Source organism: Mastacembelus armatus, chromosome 4, assembly GCF_900324485.2.
Source record: "Mastacembelus armatus chromosome 4, fMasArm1.2, whole genome shotgun sequence".
Lineage (NCBI taxonomy): Eukaryota > Metazoa > Chordata > Actinopteri > Synbranchiformes > Mastacembelidae > Mastacembelus > Mastacembelus armatus.
The window spans coordinates 19843528-19861567 of record NC_046636.1 but is presented as its reverse complement, the minus strand read 5'-3'; the positions used below and the strand labels follow the sequence as shown (position 1 = coordinate 19861567).

At 40.7% G+C, this 18040-nt stretch overlaps 2 protein-coding genes across 3 annotated transcripts; both read right to left on the bottom strand.

The window, feature by feature from the left end:
• Window positions 1-1790: 1790 nt before the first annotated feature.
• jade3 (jade family PHD finger 3) lies at window positions 1791-10715 on the bottom strand. 2 transcript variants are annotated; one of them, XM_026305312.1, is made up of 12 exons: window positions 10625-10715; window positions 8226-8294; window positions 8059-8118; window positions 7904-7986; window positions 7654-7811; window positions 7343-7533; window positions 6939-7150; window positions 6445-6612; window positions 6220-6336; window positions 4298-4756; window positions 3042-3159; window positions 1791-2947 (listed from the first exon to the last, which is right to left on the bottom strand). In XM_026305312.1, exons 3-12 carry the CDS (start codon window positions 8105-8107, stop codon window positions 2124-2126), a joined length of 2379 nt encoding a protein of 792 aa, XP_026161097.1. In that variant the 5' UTR covers window positions 8108-8118; window positions 8226-8294; window positions 10625-10715; the 3' UTR covers window positions 1791-2123. The 2 variants fall into 2 exon arrangements, with proteins under 2 accessions (XP_026161097.1, XP_026161095.1); XM_026305310.2 differs by having other exon boundaries at window positions 10545-10705.
• A 1000-nt stretch (window positions 10716-11715) lies between these two features.
• rp2 (RP2 activator of ARL3 GTPase) lies at window positions 11716-16092 on the bottom strand. Its single transcript, XM_026305503.1, has 5 exons — window positions 15817-16092; window positions 14327-14995; window positions 13326-13440; window positions 12698-12783; window positions 11716-12583 (listed from the first exon to the last, which is right to left on the bottom strand). Exons 1-5 carry the CDS (start codon window positions 15973-15975, stop codon window positions 12500-12502), a joined length of 1113 nt encoding a protein of 370 aa, XP_026161288.1. The 5' UTR covers window positions 15976-16092; the 3' UTR covers window positions 11716-12499.
• Window positions 16093-18040: the final 1948 nt, after the last annotated feature.

Genomic DNA, 18040 nt, shown 5'->3' with positions numbered 1-18040 from the left:
ATGCCACATTTTGGCTTAAAAATGTCATGAACATACTATGCTGCATCTGCCGTTTATTTAAAAAAGTTACATTTCATTGTGGCAGAGGTTGATCTCTGTACTAAAATGATCAGGATTGATTCATTCATCTGTTTGTGATAATTCACAAGTTGGTCGGGCCTTGCTCAGCTTCTTCAGCGGGTCAATAAAGCCTGAATCAGCACTAACCAGTGTGGGGAAACAAACTAGAGAAACTGCTTCAGCCTTGCTGACTGTAGATTAAAGCACAATGGAGCTCACCCTTCTCCGCAGTTTGTCACCAGTGAAAGTACATGTAAAGCTAATTATTAAAGGCTGTATTTCATTTAGTTTTGCCATTTACAACTATAACATCTGCTCTTAAAAAAAAAAAAGCACATGTACAGTACTGTGCAAATGTTTTAGGCACTAAACACACGGGTGATACTTTTAACATGAGTTTGTCATTTAGTTGATAAATGTGGCATTGCTGCCATCTGGCTGTCCATCTAAAGAATTAATACAAAACATGAAATGGTGAACAGTGGCACTATTTTAATTACCTAAAGCTTTTTTTTTTTGCTAGTAATAATTATTTTGTTTCTTTCTGCCTAAACTTTTATGTCTAAACAAAGAATGCAGTCACTTATTTAAAAATTTGATGATGATGATTCTTAAAGTTAGTGCACCAATTTTTGCAAGTTACAACCCACTTCAGTCCTTTGTAGTTGTTGTTGGCTGCTTGTATATGTACACAAAATTTAAACTTTAAAATCTAACAGAACATAAATGCAGTAAGAGAGTACTCACTATACTGCACCGGAGACATTTATAAATCTTGAAATATGTCCTGCACAGGTGGACAATGACAAACTTAGGAGTGATCCTCTGCTTAATTTTGTGTATTTGTAAAGTGATGACAGTGAATGTAGGTCAGAAATGAAAGCCGTGTTTCATATTGACAAAGTTTCTGGTTCATGAAACACGTCGGCTCGTGTTGCTTACAGAGCCAGCTCCCCCTGGGCACCACTGAAATGTGTGATTTTTTTTTTTTTTGAAGTACTGAATTGTTCATATTTGTTCCCTGATCACAAATCTTACTTTTAACCATAATTTTATTAGGAGCTCATTTAGACAAAGGTTGTACAGCAGTTTGTATTAAAAACAGTTATGTTTGGCATTTTTTTGTAACAAAGATTTTAGTGGTGAAAATTAGTTCATACTAGAAAGTGACCTGACATTGTTGGGAAACTATAAAGTAAATGGCAGGTTTGTTATCAAATCAGACATAAGTAACATAAAAAACTGCAAATATAAAAATTCCACAGCTCATTTCATTGAAAAGTATATCATCTGATCAGAGACCAGTAATAAAGGTTATCTCACTGCCAGTGATACTCAGACTTTTAGCCAGTCTTATATGATTCAAGTGTCAGTGTATTAGACAAGAATCTGATTTCTCAGCTTTTTCTTTAACCAGGACAAAGCCAATAGTACTAATAGTGTGACCATGCATGAGAACAAACCAAACGCATTTGTGTTTTCTAAAAATGACTACTACTAAATGTAAAAAAGGTCACCAGGTCAATTTATATGAAAACTGCAACTAGCAATATGTAAAACATACACGATGCAGTAGAGTTCAATACAAAATCCCCATCTGGCACATGGGTTTTAATTTCTGGGCACACTGGCACTGTAGTGATGAATGTGTGATACAGTTCCACATATTCACATCCCAATTTGAACTTTTTCTTTATATTTTTAGGCAAAGTTAAAGTCAAACCTGTGTGTAGGGGAACATGAGTTTTTAATACAAAGTTGTACAGAATACAAAATGCAATACTAGCCAGAAATGAAAGTCAAGCATGATCATCTCAGAACACTAAGATTTATTCCTGTAAAGCCAGTTCTGACAGAGATATATTTCTTCATGAATCCTGCTTGATGAGGATCTTGATGGCAATGCCGTTCATGTATCTTCTGCTTCATGTATACAGCACCATTAGTACTAAGTCTATGTCTGGTCCTTGGTAGAGGTATGTTCACAGGTGGTCTGGCACTTAGGAAGACAGCCAGCGGGTGACACGAGAACAGTGGCAGTGAGCAGAGTAAACAAACAGCTGTCACCTTTGCATGGGATGTCTGGAACCCAGAGATTGTTTCCCACCACTGACCCCTTTCCTTGGAGCGTCTGGCTGTGGTAACCCAACATGCCGTCTGTGCCTCCCTTTCGCCTCTGGTTCAGAGTCACTGAGCTCCAGGTCGGGACAGTATCCGTCACTGTCCTGGCACGATCTCATGCTTTTCACTTTGTGTTCAGCCACGGGTTTTGCCCATAGTCTCTCCTTGGCTGAGCCCTTGCGGGACAGTTTGTCAGAGGCCCGCAGGTCCTCTGTGGTCCGTACCAAGTTAATGGTCGCCTCTTTGAAAGACCTGCCAAAGTGCTCAATGGCAGACTTACGAAAACTGCTCTTGTCCAAAGCTTCATTTGAAGCGTCCTGCACACTGGGCGTCTGGCAAGAAGTATTCTTATGAGCAACAAACTTCTCTAGGAGACCGTTAGATTTGGGCACACACATTCTGTCTTGTTCCACTTTGCCATTACTGTTGGATGAGTGGCCATGGAGTGCAGCATGCAGGGCTAGAGGTTTGCCACTTGGTTTAATAGGCAAGGCTGGATTGTTTGAGTGGCTCGAGGAAGATAAGCGGCCAATGGAATGTTCCTCTCTCCGACCACGTCCATGCAGTTGTGGCTTCCCCAGACCCAGCCCCTCACCAGCACGTTCAGCAACATTCCCACTGTTGTCTGGGCAGAGTGGCCCATTACCAGACTTGGAACTGGGATTTCCACTTCCAAGACTTGAGGCTTTGGGCATTTTCAGCTTCAGGGTTATCCTTGGAGGAGGATGGAACAGCATACTCTCCACTGGAAATGAGGCAGGAAGACCTTACAGAACAGAAAGAAAAACAAGTTCAGGACTCTACGCTGCAGTATGATTCAGTACAATATTAGCAAACCAAGGATAAAACAGATCACACACCAGCAGACAGCTCCTGGTTCATGAGCTTCACATGCAAATTGAACATTTGCTCCTGGGCTTTACTCTGCAGCAGCTTCAGCTTCTCCCGCCGACTCACCATATAACACAGATTCCTCACCTGCAAGATATAAAAAAACATTGTGTCACTTAAAAATAAACACTGCACTTTGCTGGTTCAACAACTGTGTCTGAAACTTTACAACCATACTACTATAAACCATAAACATTCTGCATATAGTGTGCCTATAAAAGCATTCACTGCCTGGATGTTTTCAGGTTTTATTGTTATACAACTTTGAATCTCAGGAGATTAATTAGGTTTTCTAATACTTGTCAACAGAGAACCTTTTATCTCATAGTAAAAACAGTCTCAATACACTGATCTAAAGTAGGTTGTTGGTTGGTTTGACAAGCTGAAGATGATGTCTTGCAGCAAAGTTCTCTAGAAGACCATTAGATGTGGGCCTTAGAAAAATAAAATTTTATTGTAGCTCTACCACAGGATTCACCTCTGAGGTAGGTCAATATCAGATGCACCAAGCGCTGCCTTGTGTCTATGAGGAGGAGGTGTGTATCAGCTTTGTTTTATCACACTATATTCTCGCCCACTCTTTTTGTCTCAATGCTGAGCTGCAATTTTTAAGTCCTCCACCAATTCTGGATTAATGTTGAACCCATTCCCCATGTGGCTCTGACTATGTTTGGGCTCATTATCTTGGATAGAAAATAAAACTTCCCCCAGGAGGCCGTTCTCTTGCAGTTTGCAGCAGATTTTTTTTCTGCATTCATTTCACTTTGCCTTCACAAGATCTAGCAGAGCCTCCGCAGTTATACTGCTGATGTCCACATACATACAGAGATCTGATTTCAACTAGGATTTCATGTCATAAAACGATAAAACAATCAAATAATTTTTGATTGAGATGTTAGATCAGGAAGTTCGAAAATTCAGTGTATGGTTCTGGGTCAGAAAAAAGGTCAGAGGCTTGTAGCACAGTGGCTCACAGGAGACTCCTGAGACTGACATCTTATTATTATTCATAAAAATACATAAAATGTTTAAAATGTTTATTTAAACTTATCAAACAGTGCTCATCAACTACCACAGTTAAATGCAGACTCTAGGCTTTTTAACAAAAAGGTGAATTCTAACACATGAACTATCCAGTTCATTATAAAGAATACCATGCATCAGCACTAGTCTACAGCACTGCAATGATTTCTAAACAAAGAATAATTTTAAAAAATGCACCCACCCTCTCCAAATCCTGTCGAAGGTGCATGAACATCCGCATGCGTGTGTGGATGCTGTCCTCCTGAGGCTGCAGTACCAGGTTCTCCTCCTCCTCTTTAGGGGGCAGCAGAGCTTTGTTAAAGTTACTTTTCCTCTTCAGCTTCCAGTACTGATAGATGAAGTCCACCAGGGACTCAGGGAGTCCCAGGGCCTGAGCCAGCTCCTCCAGCTGGATTAGAGTGTAGAACTCCTCCTCCAGCTCCTGCAGTCTCTGTGCCCGCTGGCCCACCTTCCCTCCCTCACCAGGGGGTTTAGAGCGAGCTGGGCTCAGGCCAGCCTCCCCAGCTTTAGATTTGCTGTGCTTCAGGCAGTAAGACTTGAACTTGACTTCATCCCCTTCATCTAAGATGGTCTTCATCTCCAGATTGTGCTCAAAGGCACATGTCACGTGGAAAGGAGTGGTGCAGTTCTTTACAGAGCACTGGGAGGGGGGGTTATTATGTTTATATGGACTATAAGCCAATTACTGGGAATAACAAGATTAAGATGAAAGCAGGATTCAAGAATGCAAGTATTTTGGAGAAAGTTTTCTCAGTAACTTGAGTTTATGTGGTCTGTTTCATAATTAGATTACTGACAGGAAGGTAAAAGACAAGCTCTCACTATTAGTACCTGCCATGAAGGAGTAATGGTGCTATCAGTCACACAACAGTTTGACATTTCAGGAAATATGCTTATTCACTTTCTTGACAAGAGATAAATGAAAAAACTGATACTCCTCTCATGCTTGCATGCTAAATACAGAGTGACGTCCAGCATCTTGTTAACTTAGCATGTAGACTTCAGACATGTTCCTAGCAGCACCTCTGAAATGCCTTTATGAATCATAAGATCTTTTTAGTATATTTCTGAGCATCATGCAGTGACATCCTGGAGCATCTGCTGACTGTCTGGCCATCTCAGAGTAGGAATAAAACTCACAGTTTCCTGTTTTAGGTTGAGATGAGTAACGTGCCGCTAACTGTTTTATATTTAATGTGCAGAAGTGACAGTGGTATCAATCATCTCACGTAACTCTCAGCAAGGAAGTGAATAAGTATTTGTCAATTATTTTTTTTTAGTATAAGTTTCATTAATTGCAGTTTGACTTGAGCACTATCACATGTATTTACATGTCTATATCCCCTCTCTTAGCCAGCCTCAGATTCACTACTGAGGTTTCTCATTAAATGGTTTTCATTCTTTATTCTTTCTAAAAAGCTTAAACACTACTAAGGTTTTCAGTCTTCAATTCTCTGTATCCTCCATCAGTATCTGAGTCCGTTGTAAAAACTGCAGCCCACAGCCTCCTTAAAGCTCCAAAGCTATGGACTTCTTGACAAAATACTGTTGGGAAATATAGTTATTTCACTTCTTGCCAAGTGTTCGGTGAAAAGACCAGTACCACTCTTCTGTTTGACTTCCCAACATCTTGTCATCACTGTGAGGTTTCCTAGCAACTACAGGACACTCGAGAAGTTACTGAGTTTGTCCAATAAATAGTCCAGCACGCTTTGGTTTGTGTACAGATTAAACAAACAAGATATAGCATGGTACTTCGTGAGCTTTATAGGTGTTGGTAGGGGAACTTTACTGTGTTTGGACTAAGCTGGATTAACCATTTCCCTGTGCCTAATCATTCGCTAGTTCTTTACTGTATCTTCATATTTACCATACATATAATCTAAAGAGTAGTATCAATCTTCTCATCTAACTCTAGGCAAGTAAGCAAACATGCATACTTCCCAAAATGTCAGACTATTCCAGAGGGTCACTCTGTGACACTTAAAGGATGGCTTTGAGTCGGATATTACCTTAACTCGACCAAGGGTTCTCATTTAAATCTACACATTGCAATAACTGCTGTTGATGATATTGTTAATGATTGCTCAGACCCACACTCACCTGGATACATGCGCCTGTCTTCAGTTTACACAGACTGCAGATAAGAGACCAGCGACTGGGTGGGATGTGGGAGACTTTGGTGATGGGCTCCATCCTCTCAGGACATGCAATGCTCACCTAAAGAACAACAAAACATTCAGCAGGATAGCAGATTTTTCAACACACTTCACGTAGAACTGCTTGGAGGGTCAAACGATAGAGCAGAGGGGAGAAGTGTTTGTTTACCTCTGGTATCCACAGGGCACAGCTTACATGTGCCCACTTTGTGCCTGCACGTGTAGCTTTCATGGCACCGCCCTTCTGGGGACACAGAAGGCACTGAGGGTCAATGCCGAGGACACACGTCCGACACAGCCAGTTTCCAATAGGCACTTTGACGATGCCATAGCAGGCCTGTGGGCAGAACAGCAGATCAGAACGTTCTGTGATGGTTGATGGCAATTCAGTGTCAACACAACTTACAAATACCAAAAAATCAGTTTTTAGAAAACTAAACATTTTCACCTTTATCCATCACTTGAGACATTGAATGTCCACATCTGTATTTAACAGACTAACTTCTATGCTTGTATTACAGTCTATCACTTTTCTTTCTCTGCGTATATTTGTGTTTGTATTTATTGCAGTTTTGGATTTATTAATTTAACGCCTTGAACGCCTTCAGTTGAATGACTGATCAGTCAAAGGACAGTGTGTTGTTGAGCTATACTCGTGTTTACCTGGTGCACACAGATGTTGCACTTGTCACAAAACACCATGTCATTCCCTTCTTCGCTGTCGGGGGAGCGGCACACATCACAGATAACGTCCTCATCATATTCAATCCCCAGACCTTCCACTGTCTCGATGGCATGGTTCATGTTGTCATGGCACTGCCTCTCCAGGGCTTCCATGGCTCGCTCCATTGTCAGCTCGTCAATGGGCTCCTCCCCTGGAAGACAGATGGAGTCGAAATCCCACATGGTCAGAGAAAACTCGGCAGACGCTGTTAGGATGTCATGGTAGAAATTTTAATGCTCTAATTTCTTGCTGAAGGAGACAAGTGTTTACTGTTGCAGATGTCACTGGAATAGCACTATGGGAATTTTCTGGTGGATTACCAATGTACAGTCCTACTCCTTACCCATGTGGTCTAGCTCCCTATTGAGAGCATGCAGCCAGTAGAGGTCCATGTCATCCAAATCATAGCGACACATGGCCTCTGCCAGCTCTTTAATGTTGACATAACCTGGTTCAGTGTACTCTTGGCTCGAGCACTGGATGTACTTCTTCTGGTGGGTGTAAAGCACTTCCTTGGGCTTCTCTGCAATGATCCTGACCAGAGAAGACAGTCTGTCAATGCTTCAAACCTCTCAGTGACTCACGTTGCTTTTTTGTATTAGCACATTTGGACGGGTTTGTCCACAATCAGACTACTGGGAATCTCAGCATTACCTCACCGACGGCTCTGGGATGGTGTCTGGACTTGCCAGCACCTGGACCCCCTTTTCCCACTCCTGTTTCCAGGTGTCTGCCAGCAAGTAGTAGTCCTCTGGGGAGACATGGTGGGAGTCTGGCAGCTTCATGGCACTGATCAAGTCTTTTCTGAACACCTGCAGGCAGAAGGGAGAGGCCAGGCCCCTGTCAGTCAGCAACCAGTCTTGGTGTTTAACACCACTCAGCACACAGAGCCATGGGAACTTACTTCAGCTGGTTTCTTCTGGTTGGAGGCAGGGGTGCCAAGTTTACTGCCATACTTGTTGGAGGAGCAGTAGGAGGTTGAAGGACCTGAATAGAGAAGGTGGTTGTTAATAGAGCACTGCACAAAATTAAAATACAGTCCAGTTTAAGATGACTCACTCTCATTGTCAGAACTGTCACTGCTGCTTGAGGACCTGAGACGTTTCATCCTGTAACATCCTGCACAAGAGAAGCAGAGAGGACAGACACTGAAATAAGGAAATATGAAATTTTAAAATCAATGCAATAGAGGAGCCAGGTACATAAAAGTACCTCAGTTAACTCACCATAAATTTCCAATTGATAAGCATGCTAGTAGATTCCTCTGATCAACCCTTAACCACTTAAGGTAATACCTGAAAATAAGAAATATATGAGCCCAGAAACTCGAGATGCAGGCATGTAAACTATCAGCATCTGTTTTGTCTACATGCCCCAAACCACAGTAGATTTATAGTGACTCTAGTTTTTAAACTCTATTTGCTGAACACTACGAGTTAACCTGAAACCTTGCTATGAAATGTCCAGTATATTAACCTACAAACAATATCCATAAATAATTAAAATAAAAATAAGCAGGCAGAATTCCAGTTTTTTTTCTATCAGTCATGATTTAATTGATCAATTCAGAGCTAAAGCAAACAAGACAGAGAGACACCATAATCCACAGTATGTGCCTTTATCCCGCTGAACTACTGGGACAACTCATTAAGGGTTCATAAAAAAAAAAAAAAAAACTGATGGACTCAAACCCAGCATAGCCCCAAACACAGTACACTATTTCAACAGACAGGACATGCCTCACATTCCCCATGAGGGGAAGGAGGAGGAAAAGGCATGAAGCCAATTCCACTCTATACCATTAGTATAAGTAAGAAGACATACAGCTTGTTTGTTACTAGTTACAATGTCCAAACAGGCCTAACAGACTTTATTTAGTCACTGTGGCTCCTCAGCACATCACTAGACACACACACACTGAACTTCGTGTCACAACTGGGAGGATCTTTCCAAACACAAACTGGAGGCTATTTTGAGACAGAAATCACACAATTCACACAGTAACCTGTGTGTCCACCTCTACTGCAGAGGCTGCTCTCAAAATGTCTGCCATCTGATTTTGAATCTTTCTGAATACTACTGAAGTCTGATTATGAATAATGTGGCATTCAGCTGGTTCAAGTCTAAACAGCTCTTCTGACTGAATCACCATTAGGGCTGCAATTATTTTCTTGATTAATCATTTTTACAGAAAACAGGGAATTTGCTAGTGTCTTACAGACCAGGGTGACCTCTTCAAAGTATTTGGGTATTTATTTTTCCTACCAGTCCAAAGCCTAAAGATATTCTATAATAAAACTATTCATAAATCCTCTTACAAATCCTCCTCATCTTGAATAACTATTGTCAATTTATTTTCTTTCAGTTCATGAATTAAACAACTTTACAGTTCAGCTCTGATTGAGATTTTATATATCGTATCATTTTACCCATATTCCAAGGTGCGTATCAGTGGTCTCACCATGTCCACAACCCTTTCATTCAGTATCTTATAAGTTAGAACTGAAACAATTAGTCAATGCACTTTAAACTTTTCTGTTTTACTTTGACTGAATATATTTGAGTTTGTGAATGTTCAACTTCAAAATGTCATCTTAGATTCAGGGATTTGATAGTAAAGGCTAACATGCACTATTTCCTGACTTTTTCTGAATCGGTCAATAGTATAATAACTAGCTGCAGCAATTAAATAGTACTTTGATATGATCTTATTCTTTATGTTGCAACAACATCTTGTGGGGAAAGCTTTTGGTCAGTTTATAATAACAGACAAACTGAGCTTGGGTTTTATCATCTGCTACATCCAACATGGCAGTTTGCGAGTTGGCTGCATTGAATGTTAATGGTATAGCTGAGGAGAGAAAACAGAAGGTCCAATACCACAGTCTGAGATGAAGTTAGGCTGCAGTGTTAAATCCAGTCTGGGCCATGCTGGCCTACCCTGGGTAAAGTCAGTCCGTCAGTCCCTGGACATGAGCACCATGACAAACAACAGAAATTGGATAATGCCCCTGCTCTCTTCCCACAGAGAATAAACTGGGTGGGGGTTCCAGGGTGTGCACGGATATGACGTCATGCTGTGCACACCCTGGATATGAGATTTAACAGGAATCAATGAACTACACTGCCTTGCTCGCATTGTTTACATCGCTCTCTTTATGTCTATATTGTCCCACATGTACCAGTGTGTGGGTGCCAGCTGGGACCAGTTCGAGCTACGGGGCGACCGGGTGAGCTCTGAGAAACGCAAAACGCCTGGTTGGCGCCAAACACCCAGTCTAGCGGGCTGCTCTAGAGGCTGTTTGGAAATCAAACGTGGGCGCCACCTTCATGCAAAGATGTCACTTCCTAGAGCCATTAAGAGGAACATTTGTGTAGCTGGACTGGGTTTATGGGAAACAGCTTTTATATGTATGTACCCAAGAAGCAGCACGGGTCTTATAAACGCAGAAAAGGAGCAGGCCCCGTGGCCTGGAGAACCGATCCAGGGCAGATCCTGGCACGCTGAGTCCCTCTAAACACACGAGCATATTGTTCCCCCTTACCTTCAGTCCGCTGCTCCGCCGCTCCGCTCCGGACGCACGGCTCAAACTAGCGACACGTACCGACAGCTCAACCTACTCACCAAATTTATTTATTTCTGTGTCCCACCACAGTGGGAATCTCCAGGGCTGCAATCTGTCCACCACCACGGCACAACACCTCTATTGTACCGCGCGTCCCGCCGGGTCCTAAACCCCGCCACTTTCCTTCCAGCCTGGGTGCGCTCGATTTCTCCACTGGCATTAACCGCTATACTTAGACCGCAGAGACAAAGACGACAGCCAAGCCTTCTGCAACGATGTTTAAGAAACCAAACATTCACCAGTGTGCTTTCAGGTGTTTTCGGGCTTTTAATGTGACTACTTTACAAAGACAAGTCATTTAAATGTAAAAAGAACAGATTACAGACAAACAAAAACGGGACACTTCAATATAAAATGCTTACAAATACAAAACTACATCATAATTAGTCCTTATAAATAGTTTTCTTAAAGGCAAAACTCCTATATGGGGGGTAAATTTAAATTTTAGCTTTTACAGCATGTGTAAAATAAATGACAGGCCCCAAGCTGTTAGCAATGACTGCAGCAGCTAACAAAAAGACAAATACTGCAAATGTTGTTTAAATATTTGGAAGGAAAACTGTGAAGTGAAAGTAAACTGTGACTCACTGAGAATTATATCACATTTAATGATTTCTCCAGGTCAAAGAAACACTGGTGTTTTTCCAGTTGAGAAAAGTGAAATTATCTCTAGTATTTTAGCAACATGCTCCTATTACAACATCGAGTATTAGACGTCCGTCTGTGATTGGGTGTGTGAATGAGAAATTTCAATTATAGCACATTTTACTTTGACAGCTTGTCCATATGTTTTAAAATTACTTTAGAGATCAAATTTAGGAGATCCGTACAAAAACCTAGGTTGATCAGGTCACAAAGGGGAACCAGAACATTTCCATTTTCCTTATTACCAGTTTCTCATACAACCATGTGAATCTGTTGATCTTTGTGATTATAGAAACTATTCTAACTGAGGAGTGTAGATGATTTACTATGTTGTGATTATAAATGGTTTATACCTACACTGGCTCAGTTTGTCACCCTATAGCCGTTATCACACAACATTCTTTTAATCATGTATATTTTAGAGCAGACATATGAAAAACAAAAGTCACACATAATTCAACTTTTACTAAAAGTTACAATGAAGAACATGAATTTGTTTCTATACAAAAAAGACATTCAGTAGCAAATATAAAACAGATACAAAAAAATTACAAAAAAAAAAAAACATCATATGAATTGCCTACTGTACATCAAAAGCCAGCATTTTTACAAGTGTTTACACGTTTGCTTATTTAGTGTAAACAAATCCATTAATCTGAATGAACAGAAATCTTTCACAATTCAGCTTTGGCCTAACATAGGATATAGTCATCACCTACACAGCATGTTTCAAATACACACCCTTTAAACAAAGAAATGTCCATTATCTAAGCCACATGCATAAACGTATCCAAAAACAAACAAAAATATGATTTTTATAGAAAATATTTTCCCTCAGGTGACTGTGCTTGTGGATTTTACAACTTTTTTCAGCAAGTGATGAAAAAAAATCTTTAAATTAAAATTAATTTACAGCAAAGACCTACATTCACAATCAATAAAGCAACAGAATTAGCAAATACATTCAAAATATATGAATATTCACAGCACATTTAGCAACTAATGGGTGTTAAGTTGTTTACAGCAATCTCATCAGAATGTGTTCTGCAAACCCATGGTTGAATAGTTTTATAAAGGCTTTATCAAACTTTAATATTTTCCATTCTGCTTATTATTTATTTATTCAAAAAGAGGCAAATATCACTTGTCTTCAACCCAAGCTGATTGGCAGAGGCTGTCGAAAATAAGATTTGATCTCTGATGGGCAGTTTGTTTTGATCTTTAATGATTCACATGCTCATCTGCATGTCAGCGAAATTGAAGAAGTTGTCCACATCTCGAGAGGATGTACTTTTGTTATCGGAGACAAAAACCTGTGGAAAAAAACAAAAACATTTTCTAGGATTTTGAGAATATCTCCCTAAAGAAAATGAATGTATTTGTGTAAACTGAATTAGAGACAGAGTACAGAAATATAGTATGATTACCTTGGTGCCGCTGAACACTTCATTGGCGATGTTCTTGCAGGCTTCCACAACTCCATCCCCGTTTAGCTCCAGTGCAGTGACAGGACCTTTAGTGGTAATATATAATTGAAGTCACAATTCTACAGTATAATAAGAATCCAAATGTCTGTACATTTACACTACAGCTAAACACAAGTCTCCCTCTCGTTACACATAAACACACTAAAAGTCTCCAGTCCACTATATTTGTATGTTTAATGAGCTGATTTGTGTGACTTGTGGCAAATCAGCATAGTAGAACTACTAGTCTGTGGTGTTGTCACTGTCCAAACCATGTGTGCATGCAGACCCCAAGCCATTTTTAAAATTTCTGATATATGACAGAAAGCTACAGTGATTGGTGGTCCGAATAAAGTTCCTTTTATTCCTTTTTTTTTTGGGCAAGAAAGAATCCAAAAGAAACAGAACAGAAGTTGTTGTTATTGTATTAGCTTAAGAAAACATGCACCATTTAAAGCACTGGAAAATGACCAGTGTGGACATTTAGTGTCCAGTGCAGAATCTGAAGTGTAGCTGTTTTCTCATATGAGATCTGTCATTCCTGACCGAGGAGATAATATTTTGGAGCAATAACAGAGCAAAAAATTACCTTTGGTGATCCACTCCACAAGATCCTCTGCATTGTTCTGAAACACACGCTTCACATCTTCAGGTCTCATTGAGACTTCCTTTGTCTGGATCAGCTCAAAACCTTTAGCAGTCACCTGTGCAAATAAAAAATTTAAAAAAACTGTATAATAAACATCAAAAAGTTGCAATGAAGTATGCAGTGTTTAAAGAATCCTTCATGCATACACACAGAAGATAAAGTGAAGATATGTCTTAAAACAACGTCTTTCTTGTCCCACATGTGGAACCAGTCTCATGCTTATGTGACGCAGTGATGCATATTTTGCCAGCAACAAAAATATAACTGGAATGTTGCAACACAGCCTAGCGTAGTGTGGTGGCTTAGCATATGGGATGAATCATGTGCTCAGACAGCTAAACAAAAGAAAATATTAAATTAAACACATTATGTGAGGATAGTACAGATGTTGAAGAAATACTTATGTCTTTAAGCAACACATTTAGTGGACTAAGCCACAACAGCCTCAGCTGAGAAGCCACTATTTTAATCTCAGGGTCATGTTTAGTCAGTTGGAACGATTGGTTTTAGAAGGGATGTTATCTTTAACTCACTTCGTTGGATGACAGTAATGTAAGCTTCAGAGGTGATGCAACTTCCTTTGGCTGATTTCCAACTCTCTTCCACTTGTCTTAGATTACTCCAATAATGATTGAGGTTAAACTAGATTAGATTAGGTTTCGTCAGTAGTCTACTTTATTTATGGTTCTTTGTTAAAATTCTGTTCGTTATGTAGAACGGATCAGAATGGGATTGTTTAATTTAATTACATAAATAAAACTTTATTAAAGGGTACCTGAGGTTTTGATTTTCTTTTGAATCAGTCTGTAACATTTTAAAACACATATACAGCATGACTGGGTTTGCCACCATTTCTCAGTTCACATACAAAGACCTCTTCCTTTAACTGTCACTGCACAACCAGTGGCGTTAACCAAAGTGAAACCTCTTCACACTCTCACCTCATCAATCAGTTTGCGGGCGTTAGCAGTTGTGTACTCTCCGGCAAAGAAAATAAAGAGGCAGGACTCTTCACTGTCCTTACGCCTCCCTCCTTTTGTCAGTGGCACAATGCTGCGTGCGGGGTCAGTGGAGATTCGAATCGACTTGAAGTCAGACTCTGGGTCAGGGGCTGGTACAAAATCAAGAACTGATGAACCCTCTGGTAACAAGCTCCAGTTGTTTTCTCCAGACACAGGCGTGAAGTCATGGATGTTGCTCCAGTTGTTGTTGAATATGCTGAGCCCAGCATCCTTGAAGTGGAAGGCCAGCTCTGGGTAGAAGTACTGGAAGCAGCTGAACTTCATCCCAGTAGATGACTCAATGATGGGCTGAGTGGCACAGCACAAGAACACCTCCATCTTTTTACAGTCCCGTGTGCGAAACTGCTGACAGGCCACCACACACTTGATGTCTTTACAGTCTCGGAAAAACACACTGCCTTTGACAGGTCCTAGAACAATGCGGCAATTGACACAGTCATCGATGGTGATAGTCGCTGAGTGGTCGAACACGTAGATACTGCAGTTCTCGCATTCTTGGATGACAAACTGTTGGCCGTTCAGTTTGCCAGGCAGACGGCCCACCGTAACATCTTTGAGTCCTGTCAGCATGTAGTCTTTGGGATCAACCTGTGCAAAGACAAATGTGGCTAGAAGAGTATTCAAACAACATTTTCTAGATGAATCACACTAGTATCTGACATATCCCCACCTCTATTATTCATATTAACAAACATAGTGTGATGAGACTGCTGCGGAAATAAAAGCTTTGCAAGCAATAATCCACCGCATCTGTTTTTTGTGTCTATGCAGGAACCATATGTAGTTTGACCTGCTGGTAGGCATGGATCTGTTTTTAGTTCTTCTTCTTATATACTTGGGCAGTTTCGAGGCAGCTGAGTGTATTACTCTCCTCCAGTATTAATTCTTGAAGAAAGAAAAAATAATCACGAGGTTTTGCATGGTAGGGGTGTATAGTTCCATTTAAGATGGAACCCTGCATGAGTCAAAACGGAAGTTGAACCATCGCTAGGTTGACGCCTATGTGTGTGGTCAGGTGAGGAAGAGTGAACTGCACAGCCTAATTTTGTAATCCGATAACGTCAGATAAGGCTGCACACATGAAGTGGGAGAGGGCGAGGCCTTGAGCGTCAAACTCAGTGTTGTCCACGTATTTATAATAATCCAAAATAAAAGCAACAGAATCGGATACTTTGGTTACAGTTCACTCATATATGTTTATATCTGTCAAAATGCGTGCTCAGCAAGTAGGTCGTGTTCATTGACCCCAGGAAATGTGAGCTAACATTAACCTAAAGGTGTACAGGTGTACGCTAAGTGCACCGCTGTGAATTCACATTAGTTAGACCACCTGGGAGGATGAGGGAAGTAGGTTGACATTAGCCCCAGGTACCAGTTAGTTGTATTTGGTCGTTTCGTGCTGTCCTTACCTTTTCTCTGATGTCCCAGCTGTACTGTTTGGGAGCCTCAGCGGTGTTGTTGCCAGGGGGAACCGCGTTGCTGGTCGTGTTCTCGGCAGCCGTCGACGGGGTACGATCTTCCTTTTCGGATGACTTTCTTTTGGATTTCTTCGAAAAGAAGCATCCCATTTTGCCTTTTCAGTGGCGACCAGATCGGATTAGTTTTCTAGCGGTAGCGTTAGCCTGGACAGCACGAGAAATGTGAAGCAGACGCACACGTACACTTTAGTTGACAAGATTTTTTTTTTTTTTTAGCTTCCCTTTTCCCAGCTTCATGTCTCAACCAATCGTTATCGTGGTAGGATCCGAACAGCCAATCACAGGGCGGGGCGGAGTGACGCGCACATGTAGAAGGCGTGTGCGTTTATGAGGCATTTGGGGACTGGCGGAAAAGAGAAGTCTTCAAGTAGATTTTATTGTGAACGTGTTAATACGATTGGCATAAAATAAATGTAAACAACACAGACTTAAGAGATATTTTTCCACGTTCAATAACATTTGTTCACTTCTCGTGGTACACATAAGTACGTAATAATTGTATTCTATACGTGTCATAAGTAGTTTAATTAATTCCTTCTTTGTATTTTTCTGTGACAAAATTCAGTTACATCTTGCACCTCACAGAATAGAGTACTCACACCTTAGACCAACCTCTCCACTTACATCAGTGGATAGGGATGTGGCCCACTCAGATTAAATTGAAAAGCTATACATTTACCAGCCATACTCAATGGTCCGTGATCTACAAACTGGGCTCAGCTCTCTGGGTTTTGTCTTTGCCCCAAGAGCAGCTTATACATGAGCTTAACAGCTTGTGTAACATGTATTCAACAATAATATCATCAATCAAAGGATTCAACAAAGTAATGCAAGTGTGTTGGTATATGGGCACTTTTTGCACACCACTCAGTTTTAACCAGGTTTAACTTTGAGCTGTAGTCAAAAATAACACAGGCATGCATAATAACCTACAAACATACAACAGGCCCAGTCAGACATCAGATTAATTTATACCACTTGGCCACTCTAATAATAACCCTGATAATCCCCCCCCCCCCCTTGTGCTTTTATGAAAGAAGCTCTGATGCATAGTCTTTCTGTACAATGCATTTTCATTTTATGTTACCACATGACTATCAAGTGACAGATGCACTATTGAGATCCAAAATACCCATGCTGTTGAACTTGTAGAGTAAGTTGTGCACAGTAGATGCTTTTCTAAACATCTGAGTATGACATTTCATACAGTGTGATGAGTAAGAGGACCTAGGTGAGAATGGAGAGTTGGAAGGGTTAGAACATAGATCACTGCTAAAGGAGAGATAAGCAGCTTGATGTTTTGTGAACATGTCTCCAGACTTACTTTACCCCTAACAACAGCTTTTTCTACCAGTCACAGGGAAGACAATCTCACAAAACAGCATCTGGTGCTCAGTGGTAACTGGTAGATGTATTTTCAACTGCAATTTTAAATTAATTTGATGAGGCTCACGGTTCTCACTGAAACACTTTTTTCTCACAAGTGACATCAGTAACTGCAGTGGACCTCGCTGGAACATGTGATGGCTTGCAAAATGAGACAGGAGCAGTCCATTAGATCAGTGTGAAACCGGCAACACATTCGTTATAGCAGACAGTGGGAATGAGGCATAGCTGGATTTACTGTTTAGAATGGCTGTGGTGTTGGTGACCACGCCATTGCCCTTCCTCACCCACAGCCAAGCACCCTGTCGTACAGATCCACAGTGTATTGCCCCTGTATCCTGTTACCTCCCAGTTCCTAGTACCAGTCAGTACTGATGAGATGAGAAAAGTTTTATTAATCTCTGAAGGAAAACTCAGGATGATATTGTGTTATTTTGACTAATTTAGTTAGTCCAACTAAAACTGGACAAAATACATTTTAAACATGTTAATCCAACTGAAATTGTAATAAACTGAATTTCGGACTAACACACCCAGATAATGCTGTTGGGAGCCGAGCTACTCCTGCATGTATACACCTTCATCAGACACAAATTGACCTAGGTGCTCTGCACATGCTCCACAGTTTCTGCCCTAGGCTTTGACCTGAAAGTTAAACAAAATCTGTAACAGAAGAAACCGGTAATAAAACAAATATAGTGAGTGCATTTTTGGATTAATGTGGAGAGACAGTCTGTGCTATCCAAGCTTAGGGAAATAAACATTTTAA